General features: G+C 43.4%; 1 protein-coding gene across 1 annotated transcript in view; it reads right to left on the bottom strand.

Annotated features, from left to right (window-relative positions):
- Nucleotides 1-1,382: 1,382 nt before the first annotated feature.
- LOC125426363 overlaps nt 1,383-24,435 on the bottom strand; it is a 142,775-nt gene continuing 119,722 nt past the window's right edge. The window contains exon 3 of the mRNA XM_048484619.1: nt 1,383-1,496. Coding sequence (XP_048340576.1) covers nt 1,383-1,496 — 114 coding nt within the window. The remainder of the gene's footprint in view (nt 1,497-24,435) is intronic.

Here is a 24,435-nt window from a genome sequence, read left to right as displayed (position 1 = left end):
GACCATGACAGCCTGTAATTTCAGGATTTGGATTCCTTATAGCCCAGATTAGCCTTATCCAACCAGATTTTGGAAGCTAAGCAGGGTTGGCCCAGGTTAGTATATTGATGAGAAACCACCAGGAAAGTCTAGGTAGTTCTAAAGAGGAAGGCAATGGCAAGCCACCATTCAATGCCTCTTGTCTTGAAAACCCTATTGAGTTGCTGCAAGTCCGTTGTGACTTGACTCCACTTTCAACCACCACCAGATCATACTGACATAACTGCGCTATACATACCCTTACTTTAGGTGGTGTTATGATCTGCTCAGTAGTGGGAAAAATATTGAGACTAATGCACTGTTGGCTGTCCTAAGAATGAGTAATACAAGTAATAAAAAAACAACAATGAGTAATATAAGCAGAGTATTACTGAAAATGATGTTCAAGTTGTTCAGCTACATTCTGTGATTTCTTCCATGTTTGTTTTGCAGATTAATCTATTGGGATTGCCTTATCAAGGAGAAGGATGTGGGGGGAAGAGAGTGGAGGATGAAACTTTAACCCTTTCCTCTCCCGCTGCTTCCTTCCTGGAAAACAACAACAACTGGAGCTTCTATTGCCTCATTGGGAATATGGAGGTAGGTGGGAATAGTCCTTTATTCTGATTGAGTGCTTCAAAGAAACTAGAAAACAGTTGATTGAATTTTCTCTCTGCTATTGCTCTTAAATAATGCTGAAGATACAAGTCTGCTGTCCTCTCTTTGCAAGAGGAATCTAAACATGAATTTCCTATTCTTTGGGAAAGGGAGAAACAACTTAGAAAAATAGGGTAACCTCTACTGCCAAGCGGAACATTTCCACTGCTAGGGTTGCAGTGTCTGCCTTTTAAAATTCTCTACCAGCAACTATCCTAGGCGTTTCCTTACGATAGCCCATTAGCGACTGACCTGGGAAGCGGTAAAAACACCAGCCCCCCAGGCGCCGTTCGCCTGGCCGCTGCTGCAGCAGCAGCGGCGTTAAGCTTCCCTCCCCAGAGGCGTCAGGCCACCTAAACAACAACCTTTAAAGGGTTGTTGTTGGGGAAGGCGCGTCTTCAGCTGGCGTGGTCGCGAACAGCGCCGCCCGAGGAAGAGCGCTGTCTCCGTCCGCCCCACTGCGGTGTCCTCGTCATGTCGCCTGCTGCGTCCTGGCCCGCCCACACTGTCCTCCGACCTCGGGGGGTGGGAGGGGGCGATGGCGAACAACGCCAATGGCTGCGAACACCTGATGAAACGAAGAAGCTCCGTGTGGAAGGCATACCGTCTACCGGCCTCCACTTAGCCGTTCATGCCGAGCGGGCTTGCGCTACGCCGCCAGAACTCTTGGCGGCGTGAAATTTTATCTAACCGTCTTGAAAGCGGCCCTACTTATCAATGAGATCCAGTTTTTGCGTACAGCAAACCATTTTAGAAACTATGAAGAAATTTACTTCACTGATCATACTGCTTTCACATTGGTCATTCACATCACTGTAATACTGTTAGAGAATACACAGTTATGCTTTCACTGGCATAGACCTCTCCATGTGATCTGTCGGCGACATACTATACATGGCACTATAGGCCTGTGACTAGGATAATATGACTAACCTATAGCTGAGGAGTCCTGCAAATAAATCAGATAGCCTTTGAACTTGAACTAGCCATATCTTGTTACTCCCCAGTAGCTGAGAAGAAAGTCAGTGTGGTGGCAGTGGTTAAGGTGTCAGACTAGGACTTGGGAAATCTAGGTTCAAATCCTCACAAATCCATGGGCACTTGTTGGGTGACCTTGGGCCAGTCACTCACTCTCAGCTTTTGACTCTGGCTAGTATTTGGATGGACCTCCAAGGAATACTGGGACTTGATGCAGAAACAGGCAGTGACAAACCACCTCCAAACATCTCTTGCCTTTAAACCTCTGTGGGGTGGCCATAAGTCTACTGTGACTTCATGGCAAAAAAAATAAATAAGTTGAGAATACCCAATCACATTGATAGAAAAAAATATTCACTTTCCTTAATAAAGGGATAGATTGATTGGCCCTAAATCCATGATTTAAAACTATGCTTTAAACATTTAATTAGAACTTCCTGAACGATTGTTAGTTTAATTATCAGGAAGTGAGATATTTCGGTTGCCTGTGACTCAAGTCTGAACCTTTTTTGGTCCCTGACTTTTCATTTGATTACTAGGAATGTTCATCTGGTTATCAGAACAAGTTAATCAAGTATTTGAAGCATCAGCCAGTTCCTAAGAAAATGGATATATTGCTGCTCTCACCACCATTATTAATCAGGCTATTACTAATTACTAAAAAATGAGCCCAACATCAGGATATGAAATTGCTGAGGGGCATACATTCATAAAAGACTGCCTCAAGAACTGTTACAGTGTTTCAGCACTTATGAAACATGATAGTAAAAGGAAAATTTCAACAAGATCTATGCTTTAAGCGGGAGGGTTGTCACAGGTGGGGAGAGCGTCGGTGGGCCCAGTGGGGAGGGTGGCATCTTGCCATGCTGGTTGCCAGGCTGGGCTTGCTGCTGGGTTGAGGGAAGTTGGGCAGGGTTCTGCATGCTGAATACTGGTGGTGGGGTTTCGTTGTCAGAAGGCAATGACTGATCGCCACTTAGGAAATTATGTATGGTAAGAGAAGATTATATTTATTATGTTATGATTTTCTTTTACTTTACAAGTTGTCTTTCACAATAAAGGTGAAGATTATCCCATCCGCAGCAGGCAAAAGGCAAGGCTAACTCTGGCCATAAGAGTCAATGTGTTGTAGTGGTTAAGAACAGCTGACTCTGAAGAGCCAGGATTTATTCTCCACTCCTCCTCCTGAAGTTGGCAGGTTGGCTTTGGACCAGTATCCAGTTCTATCAGTACTCTCTGAGTCCACACGGAGGCAGATGACAACAAACCATCTCTGTATGTCTTGCCTTAAAAACCCTATAGGGTCGTCATAAGTCAGCTGTGACTTGTTGGCACCTTCCATCACCACAGCTCTGTACTTGACAGGCTTTTGATACTCTTCCACCACTGTGGCAGGTTTGCCATGGCCAGTTCAGACAAGTAAATGAACAGAATAACAGAGAAGACAGCTACAATGCTCTTGGGATCCCAGTATTGGCAACCCCCCAACAGAAGTAGCTGCTGGTAATTTAACTGGTGTACAGTTGTATTATAGTTACTGTGTAACTATAGTACAACTGTACACCAGTAACTATAACCAAGCCTGTAACTGGATTCACATTCATGTTTACTGTCAAAAATATTTTTCAAATGAAATTTTTTTTGAAGAATCCAAAAATTAACTGGCTGGCATAACTGGGAGCAGGAATGGATTTCAGGATCAGAGGACTCTGAACTTCTGCCACTAGGCACTGCTGAGTATGGACATGTCCTTAATGGGATTTCAGTGCTGGGGGTACAACAAAAGTCAGAACTGGGGTTGCCAGACTCCAGTGATGTCTGGAGTCCTCTGGAATTTCAAGTCATCTCCAGACTCCAGTTCCCCTGGAGGACAGGCTCAGGAATTTCAGCTCCTGTAGTCACTTCCCTCCTGAGCATCCATCTCTCCCCAAACTCCTCCTTCCACCCCCAATCTTCAGGAATTTCCCAGTCTGGAGGCAGCAATCTGAGGTAGAACCCATTGTGGGGACAAAGTAATTTTTTAAAAACATCATAATACTATTTTCAAGTAATGCATGGATTCTGGTATCAAAAGGTTGTTTCAGCTACTTTTATTAGGGTAGGGAGACGGTCACTCAGGGGAAAGGTCAATGGCATGATTTCAGCCATGTGCAAAATTTAAACAGAAAATGTCCTTCAGATGCCTTTAACAACCTAGAAGGAACCAATATCAGCATGGAATACTACCTTCCTACAGAACAGGGGATGGTGTGGGCATCGTAGAAAGGTTGACCTTGTTTGGGAACTACTTTTCACTGTTGCATAAGAGATCACTGCACTGTCAGTACATTTTAATTAAAGTTTCATTCAGGAACTTTGTCTGCCCAGGCTACTCAACTAGCAGTGTCAGAAACTTCATCAGAGGAATCAGTTCCTTCTATATATAGTGGCAGTATATAACTCTGATTAATGCTTTAATAATTGTTAGCAGATAAATTAATTTACCACTCAGTACACAGTAATAGCACCTATAAACAGTCATTTAAGTGATGTACATGATATGAGGAGATATTGTTATAACCTTTTACTCCAACTATTATTTCAGCATCTTTTTTCAACTACATCTCCTTTCTCTGACTTTCTAACAATATCCCACAGAGCAGTGTCCTTAATCCCCTCTACTTATTCTCTTCTTTTTATCCTTGGGTGACTTCATCTTGCTGCACAGATTCTGTTATTAAGGTGGTGATTCACACAACTGCCCTGAGCAGTCAAAATCAAAGCCTATATGCTAATGTATGCATCACACATGAAAGAGAGGGTAGTTTTCACCAGATAGAGACCAGGATGTTTCTACTGATTGTAACTAAGTGTTTGGGTCCTGCTGTCAATGGAGACTGATTTTCTTCCAACCACTACTACAACTCAAAATGTTTTCCCTCCAATGCTGTCTTTGGGGAAACAGCAGGGGAAGGAATCCGTGTACCCAGGAACAACATGGGTGAACACTGCAAATTGCCCATCCTTTCACTCATGGAAATATTAGGCAAGATTCCACCTCAATCTTAATAGGCTAGAGGAATGTTACTGATGCCTCAGGCCAATCTGAAGAGAAAGTTGCAGTGGAATAATCTTATAAGGACCTAGATTCAGAGCAAAATTCACATTTGAGTTGTGGTAAGATCAGGAGATAAATCTAAGAAAGGAAGAAAGAGAGCATCTCTGCTAGGATTTTATAGTAATGGGAAAAATTATTAGGCCATCTACCTCTATCTCCCACATTTCTGTTTGGTTCAGCACATTATATGGTACTCCTAAATGGCATCTTCAGGAGCTCTGTACTTTACTTTGTGAAACTGTACCTTAAAAGAATAGATCCTGATCAATTGGTAACAAAAACAGGAGCAAGGCATGGAGTGTCACATCAATAATGAGAGCAGTATATCAATATTGACATCAATATTGAGACATCAGTAATGAGAGCAATCCATATTTCCTGCAACAGTGCTCTGCAAAAGCAAATAGAAGCCTTTCAGATTATGCTTATCCATCTTAATATTCAGTAAAATATGTTTTTACATACGTAGATCTTTTACCATAGAAGTTATTTCCTCAACAACTCAGAATCAGGGTATTAGGGCATCATTATAATAGTTACCCTCGGTTATACATTTTGCAATCTCTGAAGATCCCTTCATTTAGACGAGACTGAGGCTGAGAAATCAGAGTATGTAGCTTTGATTGAATTGAAAGTGTCCTAGAATAACATCCGTGGAGCTGACTGTCCTGATTTATTCATCTTTCTGACTTGTCCTTTTGCGCTAAGGTTTCTCCTTTTCATGGCTGACCTAGCTGGCCATTATACTCCATGACTGAAATTCAATCATGCAAATGAGGTCTTCTCCTACCTTTCTCCAGACCCATTTAACCTCCATTGTCTTGCATGCGCACACTCTTCAACTGAAGCTTATGTAATTTTTCTAGTAAATAGTTCTTTGGGTATGGGCCAGGAAGGTTTTACTAAGCTGACAGCAGAGGTGTTATTCTCATGGTGTAAGGAATTCCAAAGAGCAGAAATAAAAAGGCTTTTGATTATAAGTCCGTTTATTCAGACATCCTGGAAAACACTGACATGGCAGGAATACAGGCATCCCCGCCAAACAACTTCGGACATAATGCTGACTAGCCCCATCCTGCCAGATTTCTCATGAGAGCGAATTCTACTATCACAACAGCCGAGATAAGCGTTCCTGCAAAGGTTGGTGCAGGTCCTGGCGGGCCTTGACCCAAAGATCTCCTTCAAGGTCAGGGATTGGGCTGTAAAGGGAAACAAGAGCGACTGAGATCCTTACACTCTGCCTCTCCTAAAAGAATCTCCTCTTTCTCCCCTCCCGGTTTGTCGAGGAAAAGCTTGGTGAAATGCAGCAATTAAGAGGGGCATCGATGATCTCCTTATACACCCATTGGTGCCGGCAGAAGAATAGCCAACCCATGACACCAGATATGGCGTTGCGAAAAGCGAGAGTCCAGGATAAGCGTCTATTTCATAATGCTTGCATCTCCATCAATTATAACTGGCGGGGTGTCTCAGGAGACCGTGCCAGGCATCTGGCGGGAGGCCTCCTTGAGCAAAACTGGAATGGAAGGCGGGATGAATGTTGCTTAGTGAATTGGCGGATCTGGTAGAGCAGTAACATCATTGATCACTTTTGTAATCTGGAAGGACCCACAATTTCTTGCCTGCCAAGTTTTGAGTATTTATGCGTCTTGAAGGTTTTAGTGGACAAATAAACCCAAGCTCCGACCGTAAGGGAATTCTGGCGGTGTTTATCTGCCTGAAACTTTGGGCTTCTTAGCGGGCCTGTTTTAAGGTAGACTGAACTGACTTCCAGCCTTCAGCTAGTGACAAAATCCATTGATTGAATTCTGGTGGCTGCAATACCTCCGCTGGCAGCTGGAGACGCGGCGGGGAAGGACTCGGCCAGAGACTTCGCAGGCCGGTTTCGGCTGCTATATGAACTGCATTGTGTAAGCATACTCTGCGAAGGAAGCAATTCACACCAGTTGTCCTGATGGTAGTTTGGCATAACCGCGTAAATATTGCTCTAGTGGTGTTCTGTTAGATCCGTTCCTTTGCCCGTCACTTTGAGCGTGGTAGAGGCGGCGACTGCTGGTGTGAAGTTCCCAACAACTCCGGAGAAAGCCTTCCAAAATCGAGAAGCAGGGGCCACGATCCTACCACCTTCTCAGGAGAGGAATGCGAAGCGGTAGATGTGTTGAATGGCGTTTAACCGGGCTAGTTTGGGGAGCTGAAGGTATGGTGGTGCAGGAATAGAATGCGCCTGTTTGGAGAAAGAGAGATCCACCACCACCCACAACACAGTGTTCCCGTGACTGTTACGGCAAGTCAGTGATAAAATCCATTGAAATAACATGCCAGAAGTCGGGAGACGCGGGGATAGGTTTCAGTAACCCATAGAGGCTTTCCGGTATTGGCAGCCTCGCACATATGGAACACCCTTTAATGCCAAGACTCAAGCGTCCCTTGCGCAAAGCCACCAAAACTGGCGGCCGGAGCTAGATGAAGGAGTTTCACAAACCCGAAGTGCAACCTGGCGAGCATCATGGCATGCTTGAAGAACCTGCTTCCGGAGGGAGGAGGAGCGTGCCAACACCTTTTTCCAGACACCATCACTCAAAAGCGCCAGCTGTGCATGGATTTTCACTCTGTTGGCAGCTCGCGTAATCCACGCCTCCTTGAGTTCTTGAAGAGGGGGAGGCGATGGCTGGGGGGCGGTGGGGGGGTGGCGGTAAGAAAGTTGTGGCGAGGTGACAGCCAATCCTAGCTGGGAGGGAGAGCGATTAGCGTGGAATATCCCGTAGGATCGTCTCCCCTCCCGGGGAGGGACAATGCATCAACCAGCTTATTGCTTTTGCGAGGAAAAAATGGACCGTGGGAAGCGAGAGAAAAATCAGCCGCGTATTGTTTAGCCCGGACATTTTGAAGTTATTGAAGCGCCCAGCCAAATTTTATGATCCGGTGGAGCTTGGAAGGTACATCCGCTACAACCAATGAAGCCAAAGTGCTCAACGCATAAGTTGATGGCAGCGGTTTCCTTATCTCCGACAGTCCAGTTTAGTTCAGACCAGAAATTTTTGGATAAATAAGCACCGCGGTACCAATTTATTGTCTTTATTTTTTCTGCAAGAGGGCGGTGCCAGCAATCCGTATCCGTGAAACGTGAAAGGAAGCTCAGGGTCGGGGATGTGTCAGAATTGGCTCAGTTGTGAAGCTGTTTTCAGCTGCTGGAGCGGCGTAATTAGCATTCCTGCGACCAGGGAGGGCCCGGGCTTGGCGGCAGAATCCCTTTAGTCGCGTAAAAGATCAGTGGCGGTAAGGCAAGTTTGGCAAAATGGGGAATGGTACGATGAAAGTTAGCAAAGCCTAAGAAAGATTGCAATTCCCTTCTATTGGTGGGGGCAGGCCAGTCAACCACTGCAGCCACTTTGCTTGGTCCATTTCCTGAACCGTCAGAGGATGTTCGATAGCCCAGGTAGTCTATGGAGGTTTGGTGAAAACAGCATTTTGACAACTTGGCAAGAGGAGTTATCAAGTAGCGTTGTAAAACTTCCCGGACTAAAGCCTCTATGCTCTTCCAGTGTCTGTGGTGAAATCAAAACATCATCAAATACTCGACTACTCCCTTGTACAATAAATCATGTAATGCGCCGTTTATAGAGACCATGAAAGCCCCTGGGGCTAGCTAATGAAGGGCATTATTAAATTCATATTGCCTGGTGCAGCTGTTAAATGTTAGGTACCCTCCAGTCTGAGAACGATAGCTTCCATAAAATTCAATTTGGTAAAAATCGGCCTTTTGCCCTAGGGCATCAAGAGGTCCTTTATTAAGGGCAAAGGATATTTGTTGGAGATGGAAACAGCATTTAGTCCACGATAATCAGTACACAGTCTTAACGAACCGTCCTCTTTCTTTACAAATAAAAACCTTATTCGGATCGGCATGGGTGTGTTTTGTGGCTTCGCCCGTATTATTATGGAAACCCTTGAGCTAGAATTTTTTTATCTAAGAAGCAGACTCCCTTTTCCCTCAGTGGGACTCATCTGATAGATCCTACCCTTAGGTAGTGGGCTCCGGGTTGTAGCAGAGATCTTAATCCCAGTGGCATCTCTCTATGGGAAACTGATGCGCACTCCTGTTCCTGGAAAACTCTAGATAGGTCTTGTCCTTGTAGGGATTTCTACCACAGCAAGAGGGAGCTGACAGTACATTAGCTTCTTAGTGATGGTTGCTTCCCCTCCTACCGATGGATCTTCCCCCAGCCATGTGATCTCCATGGGGGGGGATCTGAAATTGAAGGATTAGCTCCTTCCAAGCGAAAGGTTGGTTGATGTAAAAGTAGCCATGGCATACCACAAAACAATGGAGTGCTTTGCAATTGGGCCAGGAGCCGACCATCTACACCCTGTGATGGTTCTGCAGCTCAGGAGAAATTGTTGGTTTTGGGACTTTGAACACGGTGGACCTCACTGGGAAGTGGGCTCCCGTCCATTTGGGTAGAAAGGAATGACTTCACACCAGGGAACTGGGTCTGCAAGTTCCTGACCTCTTGGTTTCACTCAGGAATGAGATGGGAACTTGACACGAGAGTCCATTTTAAGACCAAAATCGTATATTTTACTTCAGGACTAGCTAGGGAAGTCTAAAGAAATCATGATAGCTGAAGCGCGCTTTCTTGCTTCCACTCTGCGAGGATCGGAGAGATTAAGATCCAGGACTGAAAGCTGAAAAGAAAGACTAAAAGCAGTTTCTTCCCTCTTTGACATCCTCCTCAGAATGGCTTTGGGCGTCCTTGGGGTGCAGCAGAGCTGGGAATGGGAGGCTGCTCAGGAAGGCAGGAGTCTGGGAAGCCCCCCCAGGAGGAGGGAAGCTGCTATTAGGGCAGGTTAGCATGGGAGGTAGCCCACCCCAGGAATACCTCGAGCATTGGGAGGCACAGCGTGAACAAGGCATTAGTCCTGGCAGCTTCCAGGCAGGAAGCAGGGCAGGCGGCATGGCTGGCTGGTTTGGGCGTGAAAACCCGCCAGCTTTGAGGCAGGAGGGCAGCAGCCTAAGAGCTGACTCCAGTCAAATCATAGCATTTTGCAGAGGATAGTAAGATCTAACAAACACGAGGTTTAAAACCATTGAAAAATACTTCATAAAAACACGTCGTTGGGAGTTTTACACACAACTTCAAAAACATCGATTCTGAGCAAAATCAACCGAAAGGAGAAAGCGGTTGCCTATTTGGTCGTTTACTATCTGGATGCTCGTTTTTCATTGTTGGTTCTGCCCAATGAATACTTGCTGGGAGGCTGCTTCGTCCACAGGTGTGAATCCCTAGACTCATAAGAAACCTGAAACCACTCAGCGGCACCCCATCCCAACACCCGACCCTGTGAAATATGCATGTGCACAGAGCGATATAAGTCATTCTTGCACTATGGGCATAAGGGTTGCAGAACTAAGAGAAATAAGGAAGTTTGGGCCTTTGTTTTTCCATCAAGAAAAAGCAAGCTGGGATGGGGGAGTCTTTCATAGAACCCTCTTGTCTGACTCTGGTCAAATGCCCAGAGGTTTTTGCTGGGTTTGCTTTTGGGATGGGAGTAGGCTGGAGGAGCAGGGGAGTTGAGAGGAGGGGTACACAGTTTGAAAAGAAAGCTGGAGGAGGCAGTGCTGGAGGTGAAGTGAAGCACCAAGCTGGGAGGGCTCTAACCGAAATCTCACGTTGCCAAATACCATTGAAGTTTTGCTCCCACGTTCAGCCATTCCCTTTCATGCTTAGAATGTGCCAAGGCATCTTGAATGCGTGTGCAAAAAGCTGTACCCTCTCAGTCAAGTGCCTGTCTCCCCCTATAGGCTCTGGGTCCAGAAGAGCAGCTGCAAGAGATTCTAGTTTCTTCTCAGGTTGGGCCTTTGATGTTTATGTCCAGCAGTGGTTGGACTGATCCAAAGCACTTGCTGCAATAAGCGAATGGGTAGATTTCTGACCCGATTACTGACCCGGCACAGCTATAACACGGGTCCAGCTTCAGGCTTGCGTTTTCTACCGTTTGCTTTCAGGAAGGTCCGTTGGAACTTGGGATGGCGTTTACCCGATTCTGGCTCCTCCTCCCACTGGTTCAGCCAGCCTCTGGAACCTGGTTGGGAGACCCGCAGCATGGCTATCGCGCATCCCAGTGCTGGGGTGCGGGTGGGTCCCAGGATCGGGAGGTCCAGGTTATCTGGTGGGACATGCTCGGCATCGGCACTCCAGTTTCTATACCCATTACAGGCACCTAGATTCCAGTTTGGTGCCGAGGTGGTGCCAGACCTCCAGATCTGTCAGTCTGGCCTGATCTCATTGTATAACAAGGCAGGGACAAAACAGGTGCTATGCCATGAGATCTCGGAATGTCACCATTGTCAGGAACCTTTCTATTGGATTCACTGGAGTGTAGCAACCCTTGAATGTAAGTGATCATCCCAGAACTCCCTCAGGACCCATGGCTGCATTTGGGGTTTGTAATCCACTACGTTAGGTGGAAATAGGCCGGAGATCCCAACCAGTAGAATCCATGGAATGGCCCCCAGAGTCATGCATCCTTGCGAAGTCAGAACCTACATGCTTGAATCGTCCCCAAGACAGACTCAGAACTGGACCCAGGGTGGGAGAGAGGCACCGTGAAAACGGATCATCCTCCCGGATCTCGAATTCCTGGAAAGGAGAGCGACGCCTATCAGGGGCTATAGGCCTTCCACACTTTTGGTCAAAAGAGTACTCAATCTCTGCATGTTTAATTACTAGTCCGACACAGATCAAGAAAAAATCAGTTAGATTCTGCACCATCCATAAAATTCCAGAAATAAAGGACTTTGGAGTTATAAGTCCGTTTATTCAGACATCCTGGAAAGCACACACACACACGACATGGCAGGAATGAGCATCCCCGCTCAAACAACAGGTTATAATGTCTTTGACTAACCCAGCCCTCACCCCGATTCTCATGAGCACGGAGTGCTACAGTATCTGCTTGTGGAGATCAGCATTCTCACAAGGATTGATTTTAGGTCCTGGCCGGACGCCCGGCCAAAAGAATCTCCTTCAAGGTCAGGTTAGGCTGTAAGGGAAACAAGAACGACTGAGATCCTTACACATGGATTGAAAGAGATAGACTGAGGCCACAAAATGAAGGCAGAATGGTCAAACAGCAGATCCCGAAAGTACTCTTGTCTAAATTCACACCATTCTAAGATATGTCTTTCCCCCCTTTGCATTTGCTAATAGCAGTTAGAAGTTCTTCCATGTATGATCCTAACAGGACGATGTTGTTTAGTGCATCCATAAAAGGGTGAGTAATTTTGATGGGCAGCCACAGAATAATTTTGTAGATTTGGGTGCTGTGTGGTTTCCGGGCTGTATGGCCATGTTCTAGTAGCATTCTCTCCTGACGTTTCACCTGCATCTGGGGATGGCACCTTCAGAGGATCTGAAGGATCTGAAGATGCCAGCCACAGATGTAGGCAAAACGTCAGGAGAGAATGCCTAAGCTAAAATTCACCCTATTTAGCCAGGCTCCTCCTACACCACCCAAGTGAAGATTCCGGACGTCGAAGAAGCCTTCAACAATACATTAATTTTGTAGAGTTTTTCACTTTCAGACTGTGGCTGGCTGATGCAATATTCATAAGAAGCGCTAGCCAGGAGAAAATGGTTTGTGTATTTACCCGTTGGCCTTGGAGAGTGGAAAGTGAGAACATCAATGGTAAGTATAACTTCTCATGTAATTTTGCAATAATCAACACCTCTTTTCATGGTTGAAAAAGAGGAGATGAGAATAATCTTTTTTAAAAACACAAATCCTAGATCAGCAAGCAGAACACAATGGCCAGGCCTCAAGTCCTAGGCTGCTTCCTATAGGTGAAGATTTTGGCCAATCTATTTTCAAGAAAGTCTGCTTTGTGTGCCATTTTTTTTTGCCAAATGATGTCCAGATAGAAAGATAGAAACAGTGTACCTGAGAGCTAATGAATTTGGAGCATCTTTAGCCATGCCAAAAGTATGTCTCCATCTTTTACTGTCTGTTTGGCATTACTCTTGAAAATTATAATTTACTCCCATCACTTGCAACTGCTATCCACAAAATTAAAACTGGAGATAATCTGTACAACCCAAGAAAAAACACTTCTGGCAGTGATATGGATTCACTGCGATGATTTCATGACCACTGTAATCTGTGATATACACCCTGAAGTCTTTGGTGTGGAGAAAGGTAGTCTGGAAATATTTGTATAAATAAACATTTTTTTGCAGAAAAGGCAAACATCTGATCCCCACCCTCCTGTAAAATCCAGAACTGGTACAAATGGAAAACTATTTTTAAGTCAAGTTGATTAGGTTTGATTTAAACATGGTGCATGTGAAAGCAAAATCATTACCTTCTGGCACTTTGCATGTTCACAGCATCTCATTTAAATTGGGTTGCTACCTGTGCTACATCTGGGCTTGTCAATCTCATACAAACATCTTCACTTGGCTGATTCTAGAAATTACTATCAGTGCGAAACATTTTTAAAGGACGGTATAAATAATTTAAATGGGGAAGATCCTAAGGCAGTACATTGTCCTGCTGCCTTTAAAAGGTAAAATTGTCCACTCTGCAAGCACCAGATCATTACTGTTGGGTGATGCCACATCATAACATTTACTAGGCAGACTATGTTAACAGAGTGGTTTGCCATTGCCTTCCCCAGTTATCTACACTTTATCTCCACCAAGCTATTGCCTTGCCACCACACATTCCCCATGTGTAACTCTTTCTTCTTCTTCATTCCTTACATTATTTTTCTCTTTCACATATCAATATAGAGAATTTTGTATTGTTTAAGGCTTTCATGGCCAGAATCACTGGAGTGTTGTGGGGTTTCCGGGCTGTATAGTCATGTTCCTGTGGCATTTTCTCCTGACATTTGGCCTGCATCTGTGGCTGGCATCTTCAGAGGATCAAAGGATCAGATGCAGGTGAAACGTCAGGAGAAAATGCCATACATGGTCATACAGCTTGGAAACCCCACAGCACTCCATAGAAAAATTTATTTGCAGGGCTGCAGCAGCATATCCTGAAGTGGGACAGCTGCCAGGGCTCAGGGCTTCTAGCGAGGCCACCTGTCACTGACCCTCCCACTTCACCTTTCCTGCAATGTTTATATGTGCCCTTCCCTACCCAATCACTTTCAAGTGTTCCACTAGTCACGGTCCTATCTTCCCAGCATGACAGGGAAGTGCATGTGGGTGGTGCATTGCACAGCATTCATACTCCCAGCAGCCCCACTTTGAGCTTCAAGCACCAGCCAGTGCTCTTGAGGAAAGGACATGAATGTGGGGCAGGTGGCGCAGGGGTTGGGAACTCTTCTGAGTGAAGGAAGGCTGCCCAGGCACTGCCTGCCTAACTTCCCTCAAAACCTAAACAGGCACTGTTCATATCATCTGTACATGAAGCTGCCTTCCACTGAGTAGGACCATTGATCTATCAAAGTCAGTAGTGGCTATTCAGACAGGCAGTGAGTCTCCACTCTCCAGGGTCTCAGGCATAAGTCTGTCGTATCATATACTGCTTGATCCTTTAACTAGAGATGCCAAGGACTGAACCTGGGATATTTTGTTTAAAAAGCAAGTACTCTACCTGTCAAGAGACAGTCTCTTTTCTTTTTAGAGATGTTGGTTGAGGCTTGCACAGAAATCATATGCATTTCTCTCCCTGATTGCAGTTTCGAAGAGCAACTGAGTTTCTGTTAGCAACATACGTAATTTGTTAAGGTCACCTGCATAGCAATGTGTTTGATTGGTCTACTAGAATCAGGCCAATGTGGGCCGTTCAGCATAAAGGAAGATATTTCTTTTTGGCTTGGGTGCTTTGTCTGGATTATATCTGTCTTTTTGTCACCTTTTGATTCTTGACCAGGTGGGTCTTACTAGACCATCTGGACTTTGAAACTCTTTTTGGACTGGTCTAGAATTAGAGAACCAATGACTGTAAAATTGCTTTGGTTGATTGGTTCGATTATTTTATTTTTGCTGTTCATTGCTCTGACAGCTTACATTTTTGCACATTCCTTTAATAAATCATATTACTAACACGTTGTGCTGTTCTTGGGGTTTTGTCCTGAATCTAGTATTTTAGCACAGCTTCCAGAGTAATTGTTTTTTTGGAACTCAGCTTGCAAGGTTTCTACCTTGCAGGCTTGACTTTTGATCTAAGGCTTGGAAGGGTTAGAGACTTACTCCCGTGGTCTCTGGATGGCAAGTTAGTTAAGGGGACTGGAGGTAGCATGTTACCCTGGAGTTGTGAGGAGCCACATCACCACTTTGTGGGATTTTTATAAAATCAACCTGCCAACCTTATATAAAAAGTACAACTTTTGACACTACCACTGAACCATGACCTTCTCAATTTACATTAGATAAGTCAGGGTGGGCAATTTTGGAATGACAGGGAACTTTTATTCTTTGAAGCTTTACATTACTGTTAAATTAATGAAAATTAAAAATCTGGCAAAGAAAAAGGGGGACTCTTTTGTGCTACCTAAGAGCTATTATTTACTGAAAATTATTTCAATTTATCTTAATCTGTGATAGTTGAAACTTGGATCATGGCCTCTATTATCTGAATCAGATTTTAAAAGACACCCAGCATTTCAGTTCTAAGCGTCCAAGTATCAGCTTAATTTTAGCTCCATGCTTGACCTTTCCAGTGCTTCAGCTGACAACAAAATGAAAATATCATTGTGGAAGTGATTCACTCAGGTAATGGCAGGTTGAAAATCTTTACCTTCTAACTACAATGTTCTGGCTTTTTGTCCTTAACAATTAATTTTAAAAAATTAGCTTTTATTCTATAAACGATGTTACAGAAAGCAAGAAGCAGAAATTCTCTGGATCAGTAATGTATTTTTGTCTCTCAATTCAGAAAAAAATTAACATGAACTCTAGCAGCAACTGAAAATGTTTATTATGGTTAATTATAGCATTATCTCTGTACATAGTGTTTTATATAATAGCACAAACTTGAGTAATTTAGTATACAAGAAGATATGAAATGAGACATCTGTGATATACAGTGCCATTCTAAGCAGAGTTATACTCTTCTTTGAAGTTAGTAGGTTTAGAAGGTGTAACTCTGCTATGGATAGCACTTGATGGGTAGCCTTGTTAGTCTGTCTGAAGCAGTAGAAAAGAGCAAGAGTCCAGTGTTCTGAAGAATCTGAAGAAGTGGGCCTTGACTCATGAAAGCTCATACCCTGCCAGAAATGTTTTTAGTCTTCAAGCTCCTACTGGACTCCTGCTCTTGCTCAGTTTTGACAGGGGGTCTGTGGTATTGGGGAGGAGAGAAATTCCCAATAGTGATAAAGGCAGGTCCTGATCAGCCCGGATTCAAAACAGGTTTCTCTGTTGCTATTAAAAAGAATGGTATTAGAAGCCTTATCACAGATATCTTCATCTTGTCTAGCTGCACCCCCAGAATTTTGAATTTTGATAGAGGAACAGGCGAGAGTGACAAGACCGACATGCACTGACACAATTATTGATAAAAAGGCCTAGTTAACAGTGGTGGCGAACCTTTGGCACTCCAGATGTTATGGACTACAATTCCCATCAGCCCCTGCCAGCATGGCCAATTGTAGTCCATAACATCTGGAGTGCCAAAGGTTCGCCACCACGGGCCTAGTACTAGTCTTGAATGAGTCTGAAACCAAAGACTTACGGACAGCACAGAAGGGTTAGAGAAAATGCAGGCTGGTGGAAGAAAGAATGGTACCATGTAGGTTTCCGAGAGGGAATTCTGTGATAGAGGAAGTAAGGGAGAATAGTGGGGCTTCCTATACTGCTTTGGCAAATATAGGGAGATTTGAGATGGTGGTGCTTGGGGATGGTGGAGCTTGGAGAGGATGTGATGTTACTTTTGGATTATGCTTTTGCCTGTCTCCCTTCAATCATAGAAACTGGAGAATAGAGGCAATTCTCAGAGCATCACAATGTGGAAGACTTCTCAGATCCTCAGGGATGCCAATAACAGTCTATGTATATGAGATCTTCAGGGATAGGGAATTAAGGCCTTGAGGGGAGGGGAGGTTGGTAATTCACCATTCTGGGTGTATAAATGGGAATACTAGAAAATGAGTTAATACTTTTCAGAGATAAGGAAACTTTTGGAAAGCCACAGGCATAGACATAGCCTCAGTAGCCTACACCAGTGTCCTTGTCTATTAGGTTTATAATGTGCACGACCAATATGGTGGCCTAATCCACCATATTGTATCATTTTTTGAAGCCAAAACTGGTGCTGCACATCAGGCAGAGATCAATGGGTTTCCCAAATCAAACTGAAAAGCTTGGTTTTGTATTACTCTGGTATTTCTTTTTCTAAGGCAGATTCCACATTGGCCAAAAACAACAATGTGAAAATGGTGTAAAATGGTTTAAAACAGTGTAAAAGGGTTTACGCCATTTTCACATCATTTTCACACCACTGTTTTTGAGCCTTGCAGAATCTGCCTAGGTTTGCTCTCACACTCTATCCAAACCCTCCCTCAAACCTCAAAGCTGTATTTATTTGTGATATCCAAATGAGTAGGTGTGGACACTAGCATCTTCTTCAAAGAATCTATGCATCCCACAGTACTGTTTGTTTATTTGTGAGTCATAATGTAGCAGACTTTCCTGGGGCACCACTAACTACATTTGTGGTTTCAGGTGGTCAAGTTGAAGTGAGGGAAAAGGTTATAGCATGGGTCATGTCTGAGGAGATAGGGAAAAGGGTAGGACAGGAAGGGCTCATCATCACATGGTCTGAACATGGATAGAAGTAGATTATTGCAGAGGTAATGGAATTAGGAGATCTTTTAGTCCTCCTTTATCCCACAAGGTAATCAAGGTATTATATACCAATTAATTCATTAAAAACTAAAAAAATTGAATTCAATCCAGTTTTAAATCCAAAGATTTCACAACCAGTTTAAACCTCAGCTGGGGAAGTCAGCCTGCAAAAATTCATCAAAGTGGTCTTCCAGATATGTTTTGAAAGACCATTCTATAACATAAGGGGTTGGCGCAGAAAAATTCTGTTTACAGGGTTAATAGTGAGTAGGTAGGTTTGAGGAGAAAATAAAAAGGCCCCTCCAGTCGCTAATAGATAAAAAATGACACCAAGGCTGATGGTACAAGTAAAATAAAAATATTTTATTCCTCAGCTAAAATTGTTTTTATCTCACTAAATAGAATTATCAGTGTTGCATTGGGAAATTCCTGAAGATTTAAGGGTAGAGTCTAAGGAGGGTGGAATTTGGGGAGGGAAGGGATATCAGTGGGGTAAGATGTTATACAACCCCCCCCCCCCCCCCCCCCCGGCAACCATGTTCTCCAGGGGAACTGAGCTCTGGAAATCAGTTGTAATTCCAGGAAGTTGGCAACCCTAGCAATAAACCTTGAACTGAAGAATGCCATTATAACATGAAAGTATATCAGGAAAGAAGGTCTGACTAGAATGTAGATCTGAAGCCCTGAAGGGTCTTGAAGGTAAGTATGAGCCCCTTGAACTGAGTCGAGAAACACACAGGTAGTCATAACATTTGCAAAATACATGTGATGTGTGTAATGCGTAGCCTCTGATAACAATTTTCCACATTGTCTTCAAAGGCAGCTCCATGTAGGTCGCATAGGCAGTTTATTAGATCAGGGGAAAAATGTGAGGAAAAAGTTAATTTCTCTTCCACCGCCTCTAGGCCCAAGTTCAAAGAAAGCACAGCTGCTTTTAATGATATGTGCGTGTGTGTGTGATTTTGCCATCAAGTCACAGCTGACTTATGAATGCCATAGGGGTATCAAGGCAAGAGATGTTTGGATGTATTTTGCCATTGCCTGCCTCCACCTGAGCTGAGAGAAGTCTGAGCTGAGAGAACTGTGACTGGGCCAAGGTCACCCAGCAGGCTTCATGTGGAGTAGTGGGGAATCAAACCCATGTCTCCAGGTGCCACGCTCTGATATGTGATTTCTTCTTTAATATGTACTTTAGACCTAAAGTGCAGGGATGTGACAGAGTTTTATAAAACTATGCAAAGTGTGTAGAAAGTGGCTCTTTTTCTCCCTTTTCCATAATACTAGAGATCACAGTCACTAGTTGACACTGATTGGCAGCAGATTCAGGACAGCAACAAAGAAAGTACTTCCTACAACAGATAATGTAGAATTCACCACCATTTATACTTTTTTTTCAAGGGGGCATCTGAAATTTCTGAAACGTCTAAAAAGGAGAGCCTAAGCACTTCTAGTGCTGTAATATCTGGGTAAGTAAGTGTGGTATATCTTAGGAGGTGCCATCAAAAGGAATGGGACAATCTTAACACATGCCTTCATTTTCAGTCTTTTGCTCTCAGCATGTTGCATCACCTTTTGCTAGGCTGAACTTGAGTGAGCCTGGCAACAAGCAGGGACATGATGCAGGGGACATCACCATAACTGCAATAATGTAACTTCTGGGTATTACCCGTAAGTGACAATGAGTAGCTCTAGGAATTAACAGAAACTCTATGGCTTTCCCACATGCAATAATTCCTAGAGATACCATCATCATGACCACAGGCTTGGCAGTTCATTAAACATGTTTTCTGGTTTCTCTTTGGGAATCTGGTGATTATGTTAAATAACTAATTAATTGAGCACCCCTTGGTTCAATAAGAGACACTGAGATCAGTATGAATCAACCAGCATGGTGTAGCATTTATAGAGTTGGACCAAGGCCTGGAAAATCTTAAGCCAGACATCTTCTCTTAACCTACCTCATCTTCTCATCTTCTCTTCTCTTACCTCACAAGGTTGCTACTGTGAGGACAAAATGGAAGAGGGAAGAAAGATGTTAGCCAAATGAGGTCTTGGGAAATCAGAGTATCAATATATTGAGGATAAGTACCATGCTATAGGAGAAGGAAAATGTTGACAGAGAAATTAATGTGGAAAGATGAGGAAAATTCATTGTTACATACAAGTACCTTTAAATGATGTAGACTCCCCCCCCCCCCGAAAGCAGGAAACGTTGCATTTTTGATAGGGCAAACATGTGGTTTGATAAATGAATCAGTTCAGTGTGAGTGGGTACTTGAAAGCACTTATGAAGCAGCCATCCATCAATTTATACTACTTTCAGCTAATAAAAAAATCACAACCTATTCCCACAGTCTTTTGGGTCCATAGGAACTACAGTTTGTCATTCTGTACTGATGTTCAGCCACAGAGATCCACGAACAGAAGAATTGTTCCTATCACTGTTTGTGGTATGACCTGATCTACCAACAAACATTTGTAATTTTTAAAAGTTTAAAAGTTTTATGAATGTAATTTTGTTGATTGTATTGTATCTTTTTGCTGAGATCTTAATGTTAAAGCATTTTAAATGGACTCAGCATGGATCGGTTTTGGCATGGGACTGCAAAAAAAGAAAAACAACAACCAAAAACTTGAGAGACTAATGACGTAACTTAGTGCCAAAGGCTGATCTGCTCAGACTGAAATCACAAGTGCATTGTAAAGTGCAGGAAGGATGAAGTGTGGTTGTAAATCAACCTTCCTTCATGGCCATCAATTGATCAAGAAACCCAATAGCAATTGCATTTAAAATAGCCTCTTTTCTTTTCACAAGTGAACAACAAGGAGCAATGTGGAAATTGGATTGCTGAGCTCTCTGTGCGGTGCAGGCTGTGACACAGTGGCTGGAAGTCAGTGTGGTATATTGCTATAAATCATAGCTGTGCTATGGGCTCAAGAATCATATGGATCCCAGATTGAGCAGGATTCTCAAGGTTGATTTTGTGGTGACAATACTTATTGAGACTGAACTGTACCTTTACAAAGGAAAGGCATTTCTAGTTGTTTTAGCTTTTTGCCCATAGCATCCTAATGGCCATTTTGTTCCATATTTATTGCTATTACTACCTGTAATGTTACTCACAGGTTCATTTTATATTTTGCAGAGGGCACTCACTTGGGAATTCTATGCTGATAGGCAAAAGGAGACAGGAAGTATAAAAAAGGAATGCTGCACTAATAAGAATGTAACTTTCAAAAAAGAGAAATGGAATATGACATTCTTCTGTCCTATTCATGCCATACATCTATAAACACCGAGGGGCTTCCTTCTGCCAATTTGAATATGTATCTCAAATACCCCAACTAGGACCCTGTTATTGTAATGAGGTGATCATGATTGGATTCATGCACTGTGAAAGTAGCCAACATGACACACCATGGTCCCCTGCACACTGTGACTTTGTTCACTAAATTTAAAGATCATATCTGTAGGATAAGCTACAATGCAAATAGTGTCTTGGAAGGAAGCAGAGCTATTAGACAAATGCAATGCAAAAAGGCAGTTAGGTATAAGTAAAATGGCTATTAAGGAACATGTTTCTATTGATTAGCATAAAATCAATAACACAAAAAAAGCCTAAGTCTGGTGAAAATGTACACATTTGAGATACTATTTATCATATTGATGATGGTGAAAATTATATAATCTTTCACTCGAGACCATTTTGCGACTTGTTGCTGAGAGTATACGGGAGGAGCAGGATTTCTATTTGACATACACAAAGGATCAGTTTCAGGTTTTTGTGGGTCCTGGGCAGCATAGTATATCCAGGTCCCTTTTCTCCTTTGGTACTGTCCTTTTTGCCTCTACTATATCTTTTCCATTTGGCGTCTCCCCTTTGACCCTACCTTTTCTTTAACCTTTTTCATTTTCATTTGCTTACTCTGGTAAAGAAAATAGTCTTGGTTACTTTTTATTATGTTATGTGAACTAGAGAGAAGAAAATATGCGTTCCCTAGATATGCCTCTGGGTCTTGCTGATAGATCTGAACCGCACCACTCCCTGGCCAGACAAAAAGGCACAAGCAAGGGTTAAGAGGCGAGGTTTGTCAAGTCCTTTTTCTCCCCAGAGATAAGCCTGAGTGGGAAGCGAAAATTCAGCAAGTGAACCTCTGTCCTCATCACTGCATCACCATACAGGGAGAAAAGTGTTGCCACCTGATGCATTTCTTTGAAAGACACAAGAACCTTCCCCCAAAGTGTGCTTTCATTGAGTGCATTTCCATGGGACTATATACAGGACTTCCCCCCATAAGAGAAGGGGACAGACTTGGGCCACACCAGCCCCTCTCCAGCCAACTTTCCCCTGCTCCTTGCATGCATCCTCTCTGTGCAAGGAGCGCCCTCCCCCGGGCATTCTTCTTTTGACTCATCTGAGCTCAAGCAGACCACCAGGAACAGCAGAAAAGTAGTCAAGGAGAGAGCCCTTTGGCTGGACAACCTGCAGAGTGGCTGCATCTCAGCGAGATGGTGGCAGGTGAATGGCGAGCGTGGCACCTACTAGAGTGAAAGGGAGAGAGATAGCGATGGAGAGGAACACCTGGACAGAGTGCAGTTGGCAAGGCGTGATCCAGATTGTTTCCTGCCTTGATTGTGCCCCATGCTGGCTGGCTACTGCTGAAGTGCTGCTGGTGGCCACAGTCCAGTGTTTACAGACTGAGGGAAGAAGGCTATCTCTCTGAAAACAGCAAGCAGGTAGGCTCTTGGCCTCTTTCCCAGCTGCAGTGGCTGCTGATGGAGGGCTCGTCACCGCCTTTGTTGGACCTCAACCGGCAGGCAGCAGGTGCAGTCCTGAGCCCAGGCTAGTGTGGGGGGCAATTTTCTGTCCCCCATGGGACCAAATGGCAGCTACTTGGGGACATATGATCCCCATCTGCAGTTCCTCTGCATTAGAAGGTAGTAAGATCTAATGCTCAAATTGCTTACCTATTTGCTGTGATACACAACTGTTCATGGTGTGGGCACAGATCAGCTCCCACTTCTGACCTCCCCTCATGGGCATACATGGGCAAGATAGGGCAATGAATAACTGTGCTGTACACTGTAAAAGGAGCACAAATAACATGTACTACCATTTGCTACTTGCACTCTTCAGATGACCTTCTCTTCACTTGGCCTTCCCTTAGATTAGTTTGTTCTGTTTAAATCAGAACTCAGGCACTTTGTGGAAGGGTCCATGCTGTGGAATGGCTTGCTGGAGCAAGTGCAGAATGTACCTTCACTTGCTTCTGTTCAAAGAGGATGCAGGAAGAGTGCTTTAGAGAGCTTTCTGTGGAGGGTAATGAAGCTGTTTAAAGAAGATTTCTGCTGTGTTTCTGTGTTAATGCCTTTTCTTATTTTTGATGTGCTAATTCATAGTATTGCTGTTTTAGTTCTTGTTGCAAGGTGTATGTATAAGCAGGATGTAGATGTTTCAAACAAACAAACTCTGCCAACTGAACTGTATTGGAAGATACACAAAATGTTAACAGCCCGTGACAGCAATCCTAGGCAGGTCTCCTCAGAACCCTGCTCAGGTTTATTTAATGAGGTTTACTCACTGGAAAGTGTTTTTGGAATTGCACTATGTAACATGATTTGGGGAGAGGGGTAATTCCAATAGTTCCTTCTAGTGAAAATTGACTTTTACTACTCTACAGGTTGCCAACTTTGTTTTGGGAAATTCCTGGGGGGTTTTTTGGAGGAGAAGTCTGGAAAAAGTGGATTTTTGGAATACAATGCCATCGATTTCACTTTCCAAAACAGCCATTTTCTCCAAGTGAACTAACTTATATTACCTGGAGATAAGTTGTAATTTTGAGAGATCTCCAGGCCCCACCAGGGGGTTGCCAATCCTAGCTAAATGCTATTCCCTATATCATGTTCTGGCCCTGTTCTGGCTTGATCCTATCTCGCCTATCAGCCAGGATGTGGGATCCTTTGTCTGGGACTGTTATTTCTTGCCTGCTTTTTAGTTTCGCTTTGAGGCACAGAATAATCAGCCTTTTAGGCAACTTCTGACATCAACATTTCAAAGCGTGACATGTCTTTTGAAGATACTACAATGCCATCTTCCTATTATTTTTTTAACCTTGTACTGCACTGGACCCACTGGAACTGTGGTTGATGATGTCCCTACCCAAAAAAGATTGTGTATGAAATTCTCCAGGACAGTGTCTCTATTTATATAGGGTCCACATCACTATAGTTTTACTCCCCCCATCAGTCTCTCTGGTAGTCTTCAAGCTGTGGATGAATGAACATTTGTCAAAGATCTCAAGGATTCTGAATTGAGTAGGCAGTTGGACAAGATGGTCTGCATGTTCCCTTCCAACTTTCCAATTTTATGGTTCAATTTATGACAACTTTGTAGAAACAAAACTTTGTAGAAACAAAACTATGAGTGGTTTCAAATGATTATAAAACTACATTCAATAGACAGTCTGTTATCTGGTACACTGAATTCCCACCAGTCCAAAGGCAAGGCTGAATTCTTTGTTAGAATGGCAAGAAATCTCCATTACAATGTATCAAATTATACAAGCAATCTATACTATCCCTGTCCTTGCTGCATTTTATTCTGAGAAGATAAATGATATATTTCCACAAAAATATCTCAACAGGAAACTTTTACACTGACTGTAGTATGGTATGAAAAAGAAAAGTGATGGCTGAGACACGTTTGAAGTGTTTTTACAGGGAATAATTAGGTCTAACAAATTTTCTGGAACAGGATCAACTACTTTTAGCAGTATAAAACCAAAAGATCAACAGCCTCTTAATGTGGATATTAAAAGATGCATTAAGTGGGGGGAAAAGATCTGTTTCCACAGCTAAAATAAGAACATGAAATTTCATACTTGAAA

The sequence above is a fragment of the Sphaerodactylus townsendi genome, linkage group LG02 (genome assembly GCF_021028975.2).
Source record: "Sphaerodactylus townsendi isolate TG3544 linkage group LG02, MPM_Stown_v2.3, whole genome shotgun sequence".
Taxonomy (NCBI): domain Eukaryota; kingdom Metazoa; phylum Chordata; class Lepidosauria; order Squamata; family Sphaerodactylidae; genus Sphaerodactylus; species Sphaerodactylus townsendi.
This window is presented reverse-complemented; position numbering and strand designations above follow the sequence as displayed.